The 14,566-nt window shown below is 36.9% G+C and overlaps 1 protein-coding gene across 1 annotated transcript in view; it reads right to left on the bottom strand.

Annotated features, from left to right (window-relative positions):
- Positions 1-3,759: 3,759 nt before the first annotated feature.
- SDHAF4 (succinate dehydrogenase complex assembly factor 4) overlaps positions 3,760-14,566 on the bottom strand; it is a 31,491-nt gene continuing 20,684 nt past the window's right edge. Inside the window, exon 3 of the mRNA XM_044673792.1 lies at positions 3,760-5,057. Within this exon, the coding sequence (XP_044529727.1) occupies positions 4,948-5,057 (110 nt within the window). The 3' untranslated portion in view covers positions 3,760-4,947. The remainder of the gene's footprint in view (positions 5,058-14,566) is intronic.

The following is a 14,566-nucleotide window of genomic DNA, read 5'->3' as shown; positions in this document are numbered from 1 at the left end:
AAGAAGAGAGATGGGATCAGATGTGAGAGATGTAAAGGGAGGGATCATGAGATTATAACAATTGAATGGATATGTCTGAGGATGATTCCATGGCTAAGACCAGAAAAAGGTGTCAACTTTGACAGAAAAAAAAGTGTAGTGGAGGATGGGGTTTGAAAGAAAGATGATTAGTTGTTTTGGATACGTTGAGAAAAGGCTCTATTTGACTGAGAAAGAAGAGTCATTAGAAAATGTTCTGAAAAAAAGTATCAATGAGACTTAAAAAAAAAAAAGCATTCAAGTGCCTGCTATGTGCCAGGCAGAGGGCATTCAAAGACAAAGGTAGAACAGTCCTCATTCTCATTGAGTTTATATTTTACTGGGAGGATATGACATGTTCCCAGAAAAATTCAGGATAGCTCTTAAAAAAGAAAGGTGTTGGAAAGGCATTTGAGCTAATTCTTAAAGGGAGCTAGGGTTTTTAAAGAGGCAAATGAGTTGTTTTGGACATGTTGAGTTTGAGTTGTCCATAAGACATCAGTGTGGATGTGATGTGGCACAAAAATTCTGGGAAGAGATTAGGGATAGATATATCAATTTGGGAGTCATCTGCATAGTCCATGAAAATTGATGAGATTACCAGGAAAGGATGTTAAGAATTAAAAAAGGGGGCTCAGAACTGTCTTGAAAGAAACTGACATTTAAGAGGGTAGAAAATGAATGATGTTCCACAAAGTAACAATTGGATATACAGGAAGAGATATAAAAGAGATCAGAGTCACAAGAGGTATGTGTGTATGTATGTATTTTGTGGAAATTTAATATTAACCTGTACCCCTTTTTTGGCACCCCAAGACCACCTTTGGATTTTAAAGGGGAAGAAGTTTAATCTTAAGATTGAAGCTATAACATGCTTCTTCCCCTTTCCTGAAGGAGGATCTAGGCAGCCAGGCAGAGGAAAGTGGACATGTTCACTGTATGACCATTCTAAACATCTCATGACTCCTGGAGTCCTGAACAAAAGGTGAAGTCAAATCTTCCAGTCAAAGGCTTGGGAAAGGGACATTATGAAGAGCATATATTGGAGCACTGGCAAGAAATAGGGCTCTTTCCTTGAAATCCTGGACTGAGAAGGAGGCTAAGAGAGCACAGGAATTGGTGCGGACGCTGGTATAAGTGTTCTGGCTTGGGGCTGGTGCAGCTAGGCTTGGAGGAGGAGGCTGCTAAGGGAATAGCAGGCACATGTGGCTGGTGCCTTTTATTTCTCTGGCCTGCTTTTTTTTATTATTTTGATAATTATAAAGTAAGATATGGTCTCCAAAGAATTTTAATCATAACTATATTTACACATACACACATAAGAGAGTGTTAAAAACAAGTATGGAGTTATACATTTAACCTCATTACATTTCACCTTACTAGTTTTAACCTACCATTTAGTTTGTCATGATGGAAGGTTTCAGATCACATGGGTTCAAAACCCCAGCACAGCTACTTAAATACCTGCAGGATATTGGTTAAGCCAATTAACCTTCATGGAATCTAGACAATTTACTGCCCTTTCTAACTCTAAATTCTCAGTATCCTTTTGAATCTTTCTTCCCACGTACAAGTTCTCTTTTTTTCATGTAAGCATGACATCTATAGCTTCATTCAAATTACAAATAAAAATGTTGGCTAATACATTATCAAGGATAGGTAAGACACTTCAATAGGGAGACCTGGATTTAAGAGTTAATATTCTTCCAATAATGAGTAAACTGTGTGTCTTGTTATTTAACCATTTCTGAATCCATTTAACCTTACTATTCTCTAGCTTACATCTCTTCTTCACAAATATAGGAAAGATTTTTGTCAAATGCTTTACAGCCAGTAATGGTTCTATTATACTCCTGTCTGCCTGCTTACTCAGCCAAATAAGAAAATGTTGTTAATCTAGTAGAACCCGTTTTTGATGAAGCCAAACTATTTTGCTAACTGCCAATTCCTTTTCTCCTTGTCTTCAAATTATCCTTTTAACATGTTCCAGAATTCAGTCAGGAATTTGAATCAACTTTACTGGCTTTAGCTGTAGATGCTGCACTCTACTTTTTTTTTTTTTTAAACCCTTAACTTGTTTATTGGCTCCTTGGTGGAAGAGTGGTAAGGGTGGGCAATGGGGGTCAAGTGACTTGCCCAGGGTCACACAGCTGGGAAGTGTCTGAGGCCAGATTTGAACCTAGGACCTCCCGCTTCTAGGCCTGACTCTCAATCCACTGAGCCAACCAGCTGCCCCTTTCCTATCCTTTCTAAACAAAAGATCACTCTTCTTTGGCAAAGAATAAAAAAGTGAAAATGAGATAACAATCTTATTTTTGTTAAGTTATCACTGTCTAGTCTATGTTGAACAGTGGTGAGACTCCTTTAAAAAAATCTTTGTTTAAAAAATAAACAATTGGGGGCAGCTGGATTGAGTGGATTGAGAGTCAGGCCTAGAGACAGGAGGTCTTAGGTTCAAATCCGGCCTCAGACACTTCCCAGCTGTGTGACCCTGGACAAGTCACTTGACCCCCAAATAAAATAAACAATCCCTTTTTGTTGCAACTCTTTCTGAGCATGGGATTGACTGTTCAGAAAGAATTGTGCCACTTTAAAACTTGTCCTTTTGCTTTCTTCTTCTAATCAGGTATCTAAAATTCGAGTTGGTTAATGAATTCCTAGCACAATCACTCTGATTTCTTAAGTTTTTTTCCTTCTCATCAGAATCACTTGTGCCAGTAGAATTGTTCCTAAGATCTTCTTAATTTTCTGGAAGTCACAAGACCTTATCTATCCATTCTTTAATCTGTTTGAAATCCACTCCTCTCAAATCTAGAAAGTGCATCAGAATATTTATGGTTTCTCCTTCTTCTGGAGCATGAATTCTAAGATAAAAGTTTCTGAGTCACTTCAAGATTCCCATCACTTTTAGTGTAACAATCAGCACTCACTGAGTATAAATTGAGTTCAAAATAAGAGCATCCTTTGTTGCTTCCTATATCCCTTATAGAAAGCAATAATTAAGAAAAGTCAAGAATTTATCAGCAGCTCTACTGCTAGTCCTAATAGTGTCTATATATTTAAAGTTCCTAATTATTACTGTATCATGACTCCATGTCAAGATTTTTATAATATACTTCAATGACAATATCATGTTTTTTTTTCCCATGTAAACATATTTTCTCTTCTTTAAAAACAAAAAACAAAAAAACACTGCTTTCTTAGTAACAACTCTAAGACAGAAGAGCAAGGGGTAGGCAATTGGGGTTAAGTGACTTGCTCAGGGTCACACAGCTAGGATGTGTTTGAGGCCAAATTTGAACCCAAGGCCTCTGGGCTCTAGGACTGGCATCCTATCCACTGAACCACCTAGCTGTTCCTATGTGTTTTTTTAATATACAGTGTTCTTCCACCTTCTCTTTTATGCTCATGTCAAGTTCCTATAAATATATTCTTGTCCTAAGTTCCATCCCAAATGTCTCAGTTACCCCTTTGGGTCAAATTATATTTGTTTATAGAGGCCAGAATTTTGACTGATTGTTGACTTTCTTTTGTAATATTATCTCCCATGACTTATTGTTTCTTTCTTTATAGTCTTTCTATATTCTAATTGTTACTCTCTAGGGTAGTAGTTTCAAAATTGTGTGTGTGTTTGTGCGTGTGTGTGTGAACATTGCTATTATATATACTTCCATACAAAATAGCAACTCCCACTTTTTAAATACCATACAGCCCCTTTTCACAATAAAATCTACTCAAAAATTTTTCTTAGCTTGCATTTTATTCAAGTAAAATTAAGAATTCATCACAATTTTACAACAAAAAACAAAATTTACAACATACAGTAAAAGTAATATTAAATAACCAATAAAATGAATTGTCAAAAGGTTAAGACCCTCCACCAGAGGGAGGGGCTAAGTGCTCATGGCTCCCACTTGCAATTAGATGGGTCTTCTCCAGTCTCATCTGCCATAGGGAAGAGTTGGTGGGGAGCATTCATGCAGCACTGGGGGATACAAGTGCACAATTCCTTCCTCTGGTGTAGGGACCAGGTCTTTTCCCCTTGTAACAACCTATTATTCTCTACATGCCACCTATTTTAGGGCCCACTGCCTTCAGCTGTACAAATGTATCCTTTTCTGCTACCTCTTACAGAATTTGATGTTAGTGTCACATTAATTTGATTTGAACTTTTGTTTCCAAATCAATAAAAGGATTTATTTATCCAAGAATTATATTTTAAAATATCCAGTAATTTCAATCACTGCTTCAACTTTCCCAACCCAATAGACAAACTAGTCTCCAATCAATGAGGTACACCCCACAATTTGGAAAACTATTATTCCCAAGTATACCATAAGCTCCTGAGGGACAGGGTCTATCCCTCTTTTTCCCTTCTGTATTTTTTTATTTTTTGCAGATAATGATGGCTTGGTAGCCTATTAAAATTCAGTTGTTCAAATTATCACACATTCTCAGTTTAGTGGAATTGAATAGATAATTTTGCATAAATAACATATCATAAAATCCCAACTCTGGTGCTTCAAGTATTTGTTTCCATAGCTCTAAATTAGGGAGACTAGACCCAGAAACACATCTCAGGATTTATGGCATTTTATGTCCCAGCAAGATCTTTTCAAACAATGAAAAAACCCTTTAAACACATAAAAAATTATAGAACTTAAATGAATTAGTAATTTAAATTCAACTGATAAATTACCAGAAGTCAGTTCTGACCAACAGCTCTTCATTAACAAATCTATAATAACACAAGTGCTAATTTAGAAATGCTTCCAAAATCTAATTAATACTTTTTGGACTAATATTCTCCAAATCAGATGACTTTTTTGTTTAAAAAAAAAAAGGGGGGTGGGAGGGAACATGAAGAAATTAAATTAAATATATTACATTCAGAAGAAGAGACCAGTTTAGCAAGAGTCTGTCTGACCACTAAAAATCCACACAACGTCCTTTTCGTTCCCAGTCTCCATATCGAGTAGGTTCAGGGCCTTTGGGGCCACCCTTTTCTTTTGTAAGAGGATTGATATCATCTGGAAATTCTAAAGAAAGAAAGAAAAAATAAATCTAAACAAAGCTTAAAAGATTTGGAAGAAATATTATAGAACTCTAGCAATTTTGAAGAATGTAATTTCCTGAGAACTACAGAAGTTTCAAAAATACCTCTGCAAGTGATTATTTTTAAATTATTATAAACAATATCTTTTCTCCCCATTGTCCCCAACAGAACAATTTTAAAGAAGTAAATTAAAACCCTTATAACAAATATGCAAAGTCAAGCAAAACAAATTCCACATTGGCCACATCCAAAAATGTCTTATTCTGCATTTTAAGTCTAACACCTCTACAATGGCACATTTCATCTTTAGTCCTCAAAATCTGTGGCTTATTATTGCATGAATCAGAATAATGAAATCATTCAGTATTTTTTTCTTGTATAAGGTTCTTGTATAAAATTTCTTACCGTTTATGTTCACTTCACTCTGCTAATGATTAATTATTAACTAATCATTCTGTTAACAGAAATCTTCTTAGTTTCCTATGATACTGTCAATTCTCCCTAACTTCTTATGGCACAATAATATTTTGTTACTTTCATATTCCATAATATGGTTTGGCTCTTTCCCAACAGAAAGATACTCTCTAGTTTCCAGTTTTCCTTTTGCTTTGATTTCTTCATCATGGACCCAAATAGTAATGTAATTGGGCCAAAGGCCATCCACCATTTTATAATATTTTCAGTATCATTCCAAATTTGTTTTCCAGAATTGCTGCCCTAATTCATAGCTCCACCAACAGTTCAATAGTATGCTTGTTTTCCAGGAGCCCCTCTAATATCTGCCCCTTTCTTCTTTTGCATCTCTGTCAATTTGATGGATGTGATAGAACCAAAGTGTTGTTTTATTTTGAATTTCTTTAATCAGAGGTTTGAAGCTTTCTTAGAAAATTGTTTGCCCGTATCCTTGTGATGTGCCTTGGGAATACCCATTGGTGGGTTCACAGGGAGCTGCAGTAGGAGTTCAGGGTCCCCAGCTAGTCACCACAGCAGGACGGGCTGGGAGCCAGATCTCAGCACATTCTGGCCTACAGAGATGGCTGGACTGAAACCTGCAGTGAAGAGTGGTAGGCTGAGAACTTAAGAGCACAGAGAGAGAGAAAGGCAGAGCGAGAGCAAAGAGAGAGTGAGATGCGCAAAGTCTATCAGCGCAATTGATTTAAGAATTATGGGACACACGTCAATTCTGAGGGATCTATGAGAAAGAATGCTATCCACATCCAGAGAAAGAAGTGTGGGAGTGGAAACACAGAAGAAAAACAATTGCTTGATCACATGGTTCAATGAGGATACGATTGGGGATGCAGACTCTAAATGATCACTCTAGTACAAATATTAATAATATGGAAATGGGTTTTGATCAATGACACATGTAAAACCCAGTGGAATTATTCATTGGAAGGAGGGTGGGAGGAGGAGAAGAAAAACAGGAATCAAAAAATATTCTAAAAAAATTCATTAAACAAGTAAACTTAATTTAAAAAAAAAAAAGAATTATGGGACACTAGGGGGCTGGGATTGGGATCACAGATTCCATTTTATTGAGCATATAGGTACAATATTTATACAGTTTCTACACTCTATGATCAAAGCAAAACGACAGATCAAAAAGAAGGTAACATGTCAACATCCTTCAGTGTCAATTAGGTACACAGGTGTCACCTGCATTAAGGAGTACATACACTTCACCAATAGTAATCTTCAAAGCCCTCTTTGGTCTGTTATGGCTGGCAAAGGGATTTCTTTAGAAGTACAAAAACACCGAGGTATGGCTGATATGCATGAAGGCCACTTGTCCCAGCTAGAACTCAAGGTTTGTAATAGTAAGTTAACTGGTCAGGATGTTCTGAGCCAATTAAGAAAGCCAGGTGTTCTTAGATAGTGATTTGTAGACAAGCAAGGTTAGAATGGTCCTTGCCAGAGACCTGAGGCAGATCTGCAAATGTGCCTTTTCTGGCTGCTTTAGCCTCAATGGACCCAGAATGTCCTTATGAACTTGTCATATCCTTTGACTAAAAATGTATCTATTAGGTAATGGTTCTTTATTTTTAAAAGATTTCCTCCTTTCAATAGATGATTTTCATCTACAACATACTGTCTTGGGATGAAGCAAGTTGTTGTTATACAATTATGAAGAAGAAACCATTGCTTGCCTGCTCACCCTAGTCCTCAACTCCTTCCCCTAGAAAACTAATCATGAAACACTGGAATTACAGGAAGTACTAAAGAGTTCTAACACTATAATCATCCCCTTCAATTATTTTTAGTGAAAAGGCTAAAAGAGGGGAAGAGTTCATGTATTTGTGTGTGTGTCAGGTGAGGGATTCACTGAGGACCTACTATATTAAGATGCTATATTGAGTTCTCATTAATCACAATTTTATCCCCTCTGCTTGATCTTCACTAGGTCATATGGCCCAATACTCTTAAATGATTGCAGAGTCAAATGAGCAAACACTACCATTCCTTTATTTGAAGAAAAATATATTTTGTTTATGCTTTTGTTTTTACATAAGTAATTTTGGAAACCCTCTATGCTCCCCCCTAGTCCCACATCCATACCAAATCTTTTTTTTTTGTAAACATTTATTAATATTTATTTTTAACCTGTTTACATACTTTATGCCCCTACTTTCCCCTTCACCCCTCGCTCTCCCCCCACCCATGGCCGATGCACACTTCCACTGGTTGTAACATGTGTCCTTGTTCAGGGCCTATTTCCATATTGTTGTTAGTTGCATTGGTGTGGTAGTCTCGAGTCTACATCCCCAATCATGTCCGCCTCAGCCCATGCATTCAAGCAACTGTTTATCTTCTATGTTTCCTCTCCTGTAGTCCTTCCTCTAAATGTGGGTAGCGTTCTTTACCATAAATCCCTCAGAGCTATCTTGTGTCATTGCATTGTTGCTGGTAGAGAAGTCCATTACATTCGATTTTACCACAGTATATCAGTCTGTGTACAGTTTTCTTCTGGCTCTGCTCCCCTCACTCCGCATCAGTTCCTGGAGGTCTTTCCAGTTCGCCTGGAACTCCTCCAGTTTATTATTCCTTTTAGCACAATAGTATTCCATCACCAGCATATACCACAGTTTGTTCAGCCATTCCCCAATTGAAGGACATACCCTCCCTTTCCAGTTCTTTGCCACCACAAAAAGCACAGCTATAAATATTTTTGTACAAGTCTGTTTATTTATGATCTCTTTGGGGTACAAACCCAACAATGGTATGGCTGGATCAAAGGGCAGGCAGTCTTTTATAGCCCTTTGAGCATAGTTCCAAATTGCCAGCCAGAATGGTTGGATCAGTTCACAACTCCACCAGCAATGCATTAATGTCCCAATTTTGCCACATCCCCTCCAGCATTCATTACTCTCCCCTTCTTTCATTTTAGCCAATCTGTTAGGTGTGAGGTGATACCTCTGAGTTGTTTTGATTTGCATTTCTCTAATTATTAGAGATTTAGAACACTTTCTCGTGTGCTTATTGATACTTTTGATTTCTTTACCTGAAAATTGGCTATTCATGTCTCTTGCCCATTTATCAATTGGGGAATGGCTTGATTTTTTATACAATTGATTTAACTCCTTGTATATTTGAGTAATTAGACCCCTGTCTGAGTTTTTCATTATAAAGAATTTTTCCCAATTTGTTGTTTCCCTCCTGATTTTGACTACATTGTTTTTGTTTGTACAAAAGCTTTTTAGTTTAATATAATCAAAACCATTTAATTTACATTTTGTAATTTTCTCTAACTCTTGCTTGGTTTTAAAGTCTTTCTTTTCCCAGAGATATGACAAGTATACTATTCTGTGTTCACTTAACTTATTTATAGTTTCCCTCTTTATATTCAAGTCGTTCACCCATTCTGAATTTATCTTGGTGTATGGTGTGAGATGTTGATCTAAACCTAATCTCTCCCATATTGTTTTCCAAATTTCCCAGCAGTTTTTGTCAAATAGTGGATTCATGTCCCAAAAGTTGGGCTCTTTGGGTTTATCATACACTGTCTTGCTGATGTCATTTACCCCAAGTCTATTCCATTGATCCTCCTCTCTGTCTCTTAGCCAGTACCATATTGTTTTGATGACTGCTGCTTTATAGTATAGTTTAATATCTGGTACTGCCAGGCCCCCTTCCTTCACATTTTTTTTCATTATTTCCCTTGATATTCTTGATCTTTTGTTATTCCAAATGAAATTTGTTATAGTTTTTCCTAATTCAGTAAAGAAGTTTTTTGGTAATTTGATAGGTATGGAGCTAAATAGGTAAATTAATTTGGGAAGAATTGTCATTTTTATTATGTTAGCTCGTCTTACCCATGAGCAATCAATGGCTTTCCAATTGTTTAAATCCAGTTTTATTTGTTTGGAAAGTGTTTTGTAGTTGTTTTCATATAATTGCTGTGTTTGTTTTGGTAGATAGATTCCTAAGTATTTTATATTGTCTAGGTTAATTTTAAATGGTGTTTCTCTTTCTACCTCTTGCTGCTCTAATGTGTTGGAAATATATAGAAATGCTGATGATTTATGTGCATTTATTTTGTATCCTGCAACTTTGCTAAAGTTGTTGATTATTTCTACAAGCTTCTTAGTTGATTCTCTAGGATTTTTTAAGTAGACCATCATATCATCTGCAAAGAGTGATAGCTTAGTCTCCTCATTGCCTATTTTGATACCTTCAATTTCTTTTTCTTCTCTAATGCTATTGCTAGTGTTTCTAGTACTATGTTGAATAATAGAGGTGATAATGGGCATCCTTGTTTCACTCCTGATCTTATTGGGAAGGCTTCTAATTTATCCCCATTGCATATAATGCTTGTTTATGGTTTTAAGTATATACTGTTTATTATTTTTAGGAAGGGTCCTTCTATTCCTATACTTTTCAATGTTTTCAATAGGAATGGATGCTGTATTTTGTCAAAGGCTTTTTCAGCATCTATTGAGATAATCATGTGATTTTTGTTTGTTAGACTGTTGATATGGTCAATTATGTGGATGGTTTTCCTAATGTTGAACCATCCTTGCATTCCTGGTATAAATCCCACCTGATCATGGTGGATGATCTTCTTAATTATTTGCTGGAGTCTCTTTGCTAGTATTCTATTTAAGATTTTTGCATCTATATTCATTAGGGAGATTGGTCTATAGTTTTCTTTCTCTGTTTTTGGTCTACCTGGCTTTGGAATCAGTACTATATTTGTGTCATAAAAGGAATTTGGTAGGACTCCTTCGTTGCTTATCATATCAAATAATTTGTATAGTATTGGGATTAGTTGCTCTTTGAATGTCTGATAGAATTCACTTGTGAATCCATCAGGTCCTGGTGATTTTTTCTTAGGGAGTTCTTTGATGGCTTGTTCAATTTCTATTTCTGATATGGGATTATTTAGGTATTCTATTTCTTCTGCTGTTAATCTAGGCAATTTATATTTTTGTAGATATTCATCCATATCTCCTAAATTGTTATATTTGTTGCCATATAATTGGGCAAAATGGTTTTTAATGATTGCCTTAATTTCCCCTTCATTAGAGGTAAGGTCTCCCTTTTCATCTTTGATACTGTCAATTTGGTTTTCTTCTTTCCTTTTTCTTATTAGATTGACCAGTACTTTGTCTATTTTATCTGTTTTTTCAAAATACCAGCTTCTAATCTTATTTATTAATTCAATAGTTCTTTTACTTTCGATTTTATTAATTTCTCCCTTAATTTTTAGTATTTCTAATTTAGTTTTCATCTGAGGGTTTTTAATTTGTTCGCTTTCTAATTTTTTGAGTTGCATACCCAATTCATTAATCTCTGCCCTCCTTAATTTGTTAATATATGCACTGAAGGTTATAAATTTCCCCCTGAGTACTGCTTTGGCTGCATCCCACAGAATTTGGTAGGATGTCTCATCATTGTCATTCTCTTCAATGAAATTGTTGATTGTTTCTATGATTTCTTCTTTGACAAATTGGTTTTGGAGAATCATATTGTTTAATTTCCAATTGGTTTTTGATTTGCCTGTCCATGTGCCCTTACTAATTATTATTTTTATTGCATTATGATCTGAGAAGGTTACATTTATTATATCTGCTCTTTTGCATTTGTTTGCAATGATTCTATGTCCTATTACATGGTCAATCTTTGTGAATGTACCATGTGCAGCTGAAAAGAAGGTGTATTCCTTTTTGTCCCTATTTATTTTTCCCCACATATCAATTAAATATAATTTTTCTAGGACTTCATTCACCTCTCTTACCTCTTTCTTATTTATTTTTTGGTTTGATTCATCTAGATCTGAAAGAGGAATATTTAGATCTCCCACTATTATGGTTTTACTATCTATTTCCTTCTTGAGCTCTGCCATTTTCTCCTTTATGAATTTGGATGCTATACCACTTGGTGCATATATATTGAGTAGTGTTATTTCCTCATTGTTTATACTGCCTTTAATCAGGATGTAATGACCTTCCCTGTCTTTTTTAATCATATCTATTTTTACTTTGGCTTTGTCAGAGATCATAATAGCCACTCCTGCCTTCTTTTTTTCATTTGACACCCAAAAGATTTTGCTCAAGCCCTTAACCTTAAACTTGTGTGTGTCTGCCCACCTCATATGTGTTTCTTGTAGACAACATATGGTAGGATTTTGGTTTCTGATCCACTCTTCTATTTGCTTCCGTTTTATGAGTGAGTTCATCCCATTCACATTCAGAGTTACAATTATCAGTTGTGCATTCACTGACATTTTTGTATCCCCCTCTAGACCCACCCCTTCTTCCTACACTATTTTCTTTTTTTTTTTTTAATTTTTTTTAAATTTTAAACCCTTAACTTCTGTGTATTGACTTACAGGTGGAAGATTGGTAAGGGTAGGCAATGGGGGTCAAGTGACTTGCCCAGGGTCACACAGCTGGGAAGTGTCTGAGGCCGGATTTGAACCTAGGACCTCCTGTCTCTAGGCCTGGCTCTCAGTCCACTGAGCTACCCAGCTGCCCCAGGACTATTTTCTTTTAAACCAGTGGTTTGCTTTGAGCCAGTGTCCCTTATCCCCTCCCTTGTTATTCCCCTCTTTTTATTTTTAAAGGCCTAATGAATTCCCTCCCCCTTCTTCTCCCCTCCCTTTTTTGACCTCCCCACTCCCCTGTTCCCTTTGGTTTGTCCCTTCTGACTTTCTCAGTAGGGTTAGATAGGGTTTTTTTTTTTTATCCAAATGGATAATAAAGCTACTCTTCCCTCTCCGAGTTGATTATACTGAGAGTAAGGTTTGATTATTCCCTCTTAATGCTCTCTTCCTCTCCTTCTTATGATAGTATTTATCCCCTCCCCTTCCCATGCCCTCTTTGTGTGTAATAGAATATCCTATTTTTCTTATTTACTCAGATTTTTCTTGGTGTCCCCTACTATTCCCCCCCTCTTTCCCACCCCCTAAGTCATCTTAGACCATTTAGTATCCTATCCTCTCCCCATGAATTATTCTTCTGGTTGCTATAATAGTGAATATTATACTAGTGAATAGAGTTCACTACAGAGAATTATACATAGCATTTCTCCACCTAGTAATACAGATAATTAGATCTTATTTAAGCCCTTAGAGTCAAATTTAAAGAATTTTAAGTTTTCTTTCTTTTCCCTCTGTTTCTTATTTACCTTTTCATGTTTCTCTTGGTTTTTGTGGTTGGGTATCAAACTTTCCATTTAGTCCTGGTCTCTTTTGTGCAAAAACTTGGAATTCTTCAATTCTGTTGAATGCCCATACTTTCCCTTGGAAGTATATACTCAGTTTCGATGTGTAGTTGATCCGTGGCTGAAGATCTCATTGCCTTTCTGAATATTGTGTTCCAAGCCTTGCAGTCTTTTAGCGTGCAGGCTGCCAGATCCTGTGTTATCCTGATTGGTGCTCCTTGATATTTGAATTGTCTCTTTCTGGCTTCTTGTAAGATTTTTTCTTTTACTTGGAAGCTCTTAAATTTTGCCATTATATTCCTTGGTGTTGACTTTTCTATGTCCAGTGTAGAGGGTGATCTATGGATCCTTTCAATGTCTATATTGCCCTCTTGTTGTAGAACTTCAGGGCAATTTTGCTGAATAATTTCTTTAAGTATGGAGTCCAAGTTTCTATTAATTTCTACCTTTTCTGGAAGACCAATGATTCTCAAATTGTCTCTTCTAGACCGGTTTTCTTGGTCTGTCACTTTCTCATTAAGATATTTCATGTTTCCTTCTATTTTATCAGTCTTTTGGCTTTATTTTATTTGTTCTTGTTGTCTTGAGAGAGCATTATGTTCTAATTTTTCAATTCTAGCCTTTAAGGACTGGTTTTCGGCTATAATCTTTTGGTTTTCCTTTTCAATCTGGTCATTTCTGGTGTTCAATTTGCTTATCAGTTTATTTGATTTCTGAGCTTCATTTTCCAATTGCAAAATTCTGCCTTTTAAGCTGTTATTTTCTTGCCAGATCTCTTCCATCTTCTTCAACATCTCATTTTTGAACTCTTCAATAGCTTGTGACCAGCTTTCATTTTGGGGGGAAGGTTTGGATATAATTACTTGTTTGTCCTTCTCTGTTGTCTGGATTTTCTCTGTGTAAAAGTTGTTGAGTGTTCCAGAGTTTTTCTTGATAATCTTTTTCTTCCTCTGCAGTTCTTGGCTTGCCATCGTTAGCCCCGCCCCTTTTCCGCTTTGTCTTCACACTCAGGGTCTGCCTGCGTTTTCTAAGCTCCCGGGGGCTCCAGTCTCCTTGTCCTCGGGGTCAGGCCTCCTGGTAGACCCCGGTCTGCCCCTCTGCCCGAGGCTCCTTCAGCAGTCTTTGGGGCTGCTCCCACAACCGCGCTCCGGTCCGCACGGGGTCCTCACTGGAGGTCCAAGCCTGGGCTGGAGATCTTTATTCAAGCCTAGGGCACTGCCTTTGCCAGAGAAGGCACTCTTAGGGCACTGCCTTCACCCACTCAGAAGCTAGGGAAAGTCCGTGGGCTGGAGATCTTTATTCACACCTGAGGAAATGCCTTCAGGCGCTCGGGAAAGTCCATGTGTTAGAGATCTTTGTCCCGAGGTGGTGCCTTCACCCATGTGGACGCTCGGGGAAAGTCTGTGCGTGTCCCCCAGCCACTTGGCTAAATCTTCTCGCATTTTAGTGAGAGCTGTTTCACCCCTTTATAGTGTGGAAATGCCCCGATTCTGCGTACCTTCAACGCTTCGCCCTGTTGTAGGGTTCCTTCGTTTGTCTGGATTCATTTTTATGTCCCTTTGAGGAGTCCTGTATGCTTCGGTTAGGAGAGATCGAGCAGCTGCTCCTTACTCTGCCGCCATCTTAACCGGAAGTGACCAAATCTTTTTAACAAAGAAAAAAATTAAGCAACCTAACGTGCCCATTTCTGACAATGTAAATATTTTCCCCAAGTAGTATCCACTTCTTTGCCATGAGGATGGTATATGTTTCATTGTATGTCCTCTGGTTTTTCAATTACTTTGAGTTTGGTTCTCTCTTAGTAATCTTTTTTTTTTTTAATTTTTT

Source organism: Gracilinanus agilis, chromosome 4 (genome assembly GCF_016433145.1).
Source record: "Gracilinanus agilis isolate LMUSP501 chromosome 4, AgileGrace, whole genome shotgun sequence".
Classification (NCBI taxonomy): Eukaryota; Metazoa; Chordata; class Mammalia; order Didelphimorphia; family Didelphidae; genus Gracilinanus; species Gracilinanus agilis.
This window is presented reverse-complemented; position numbering and strand designations above follow the sequence as displayed.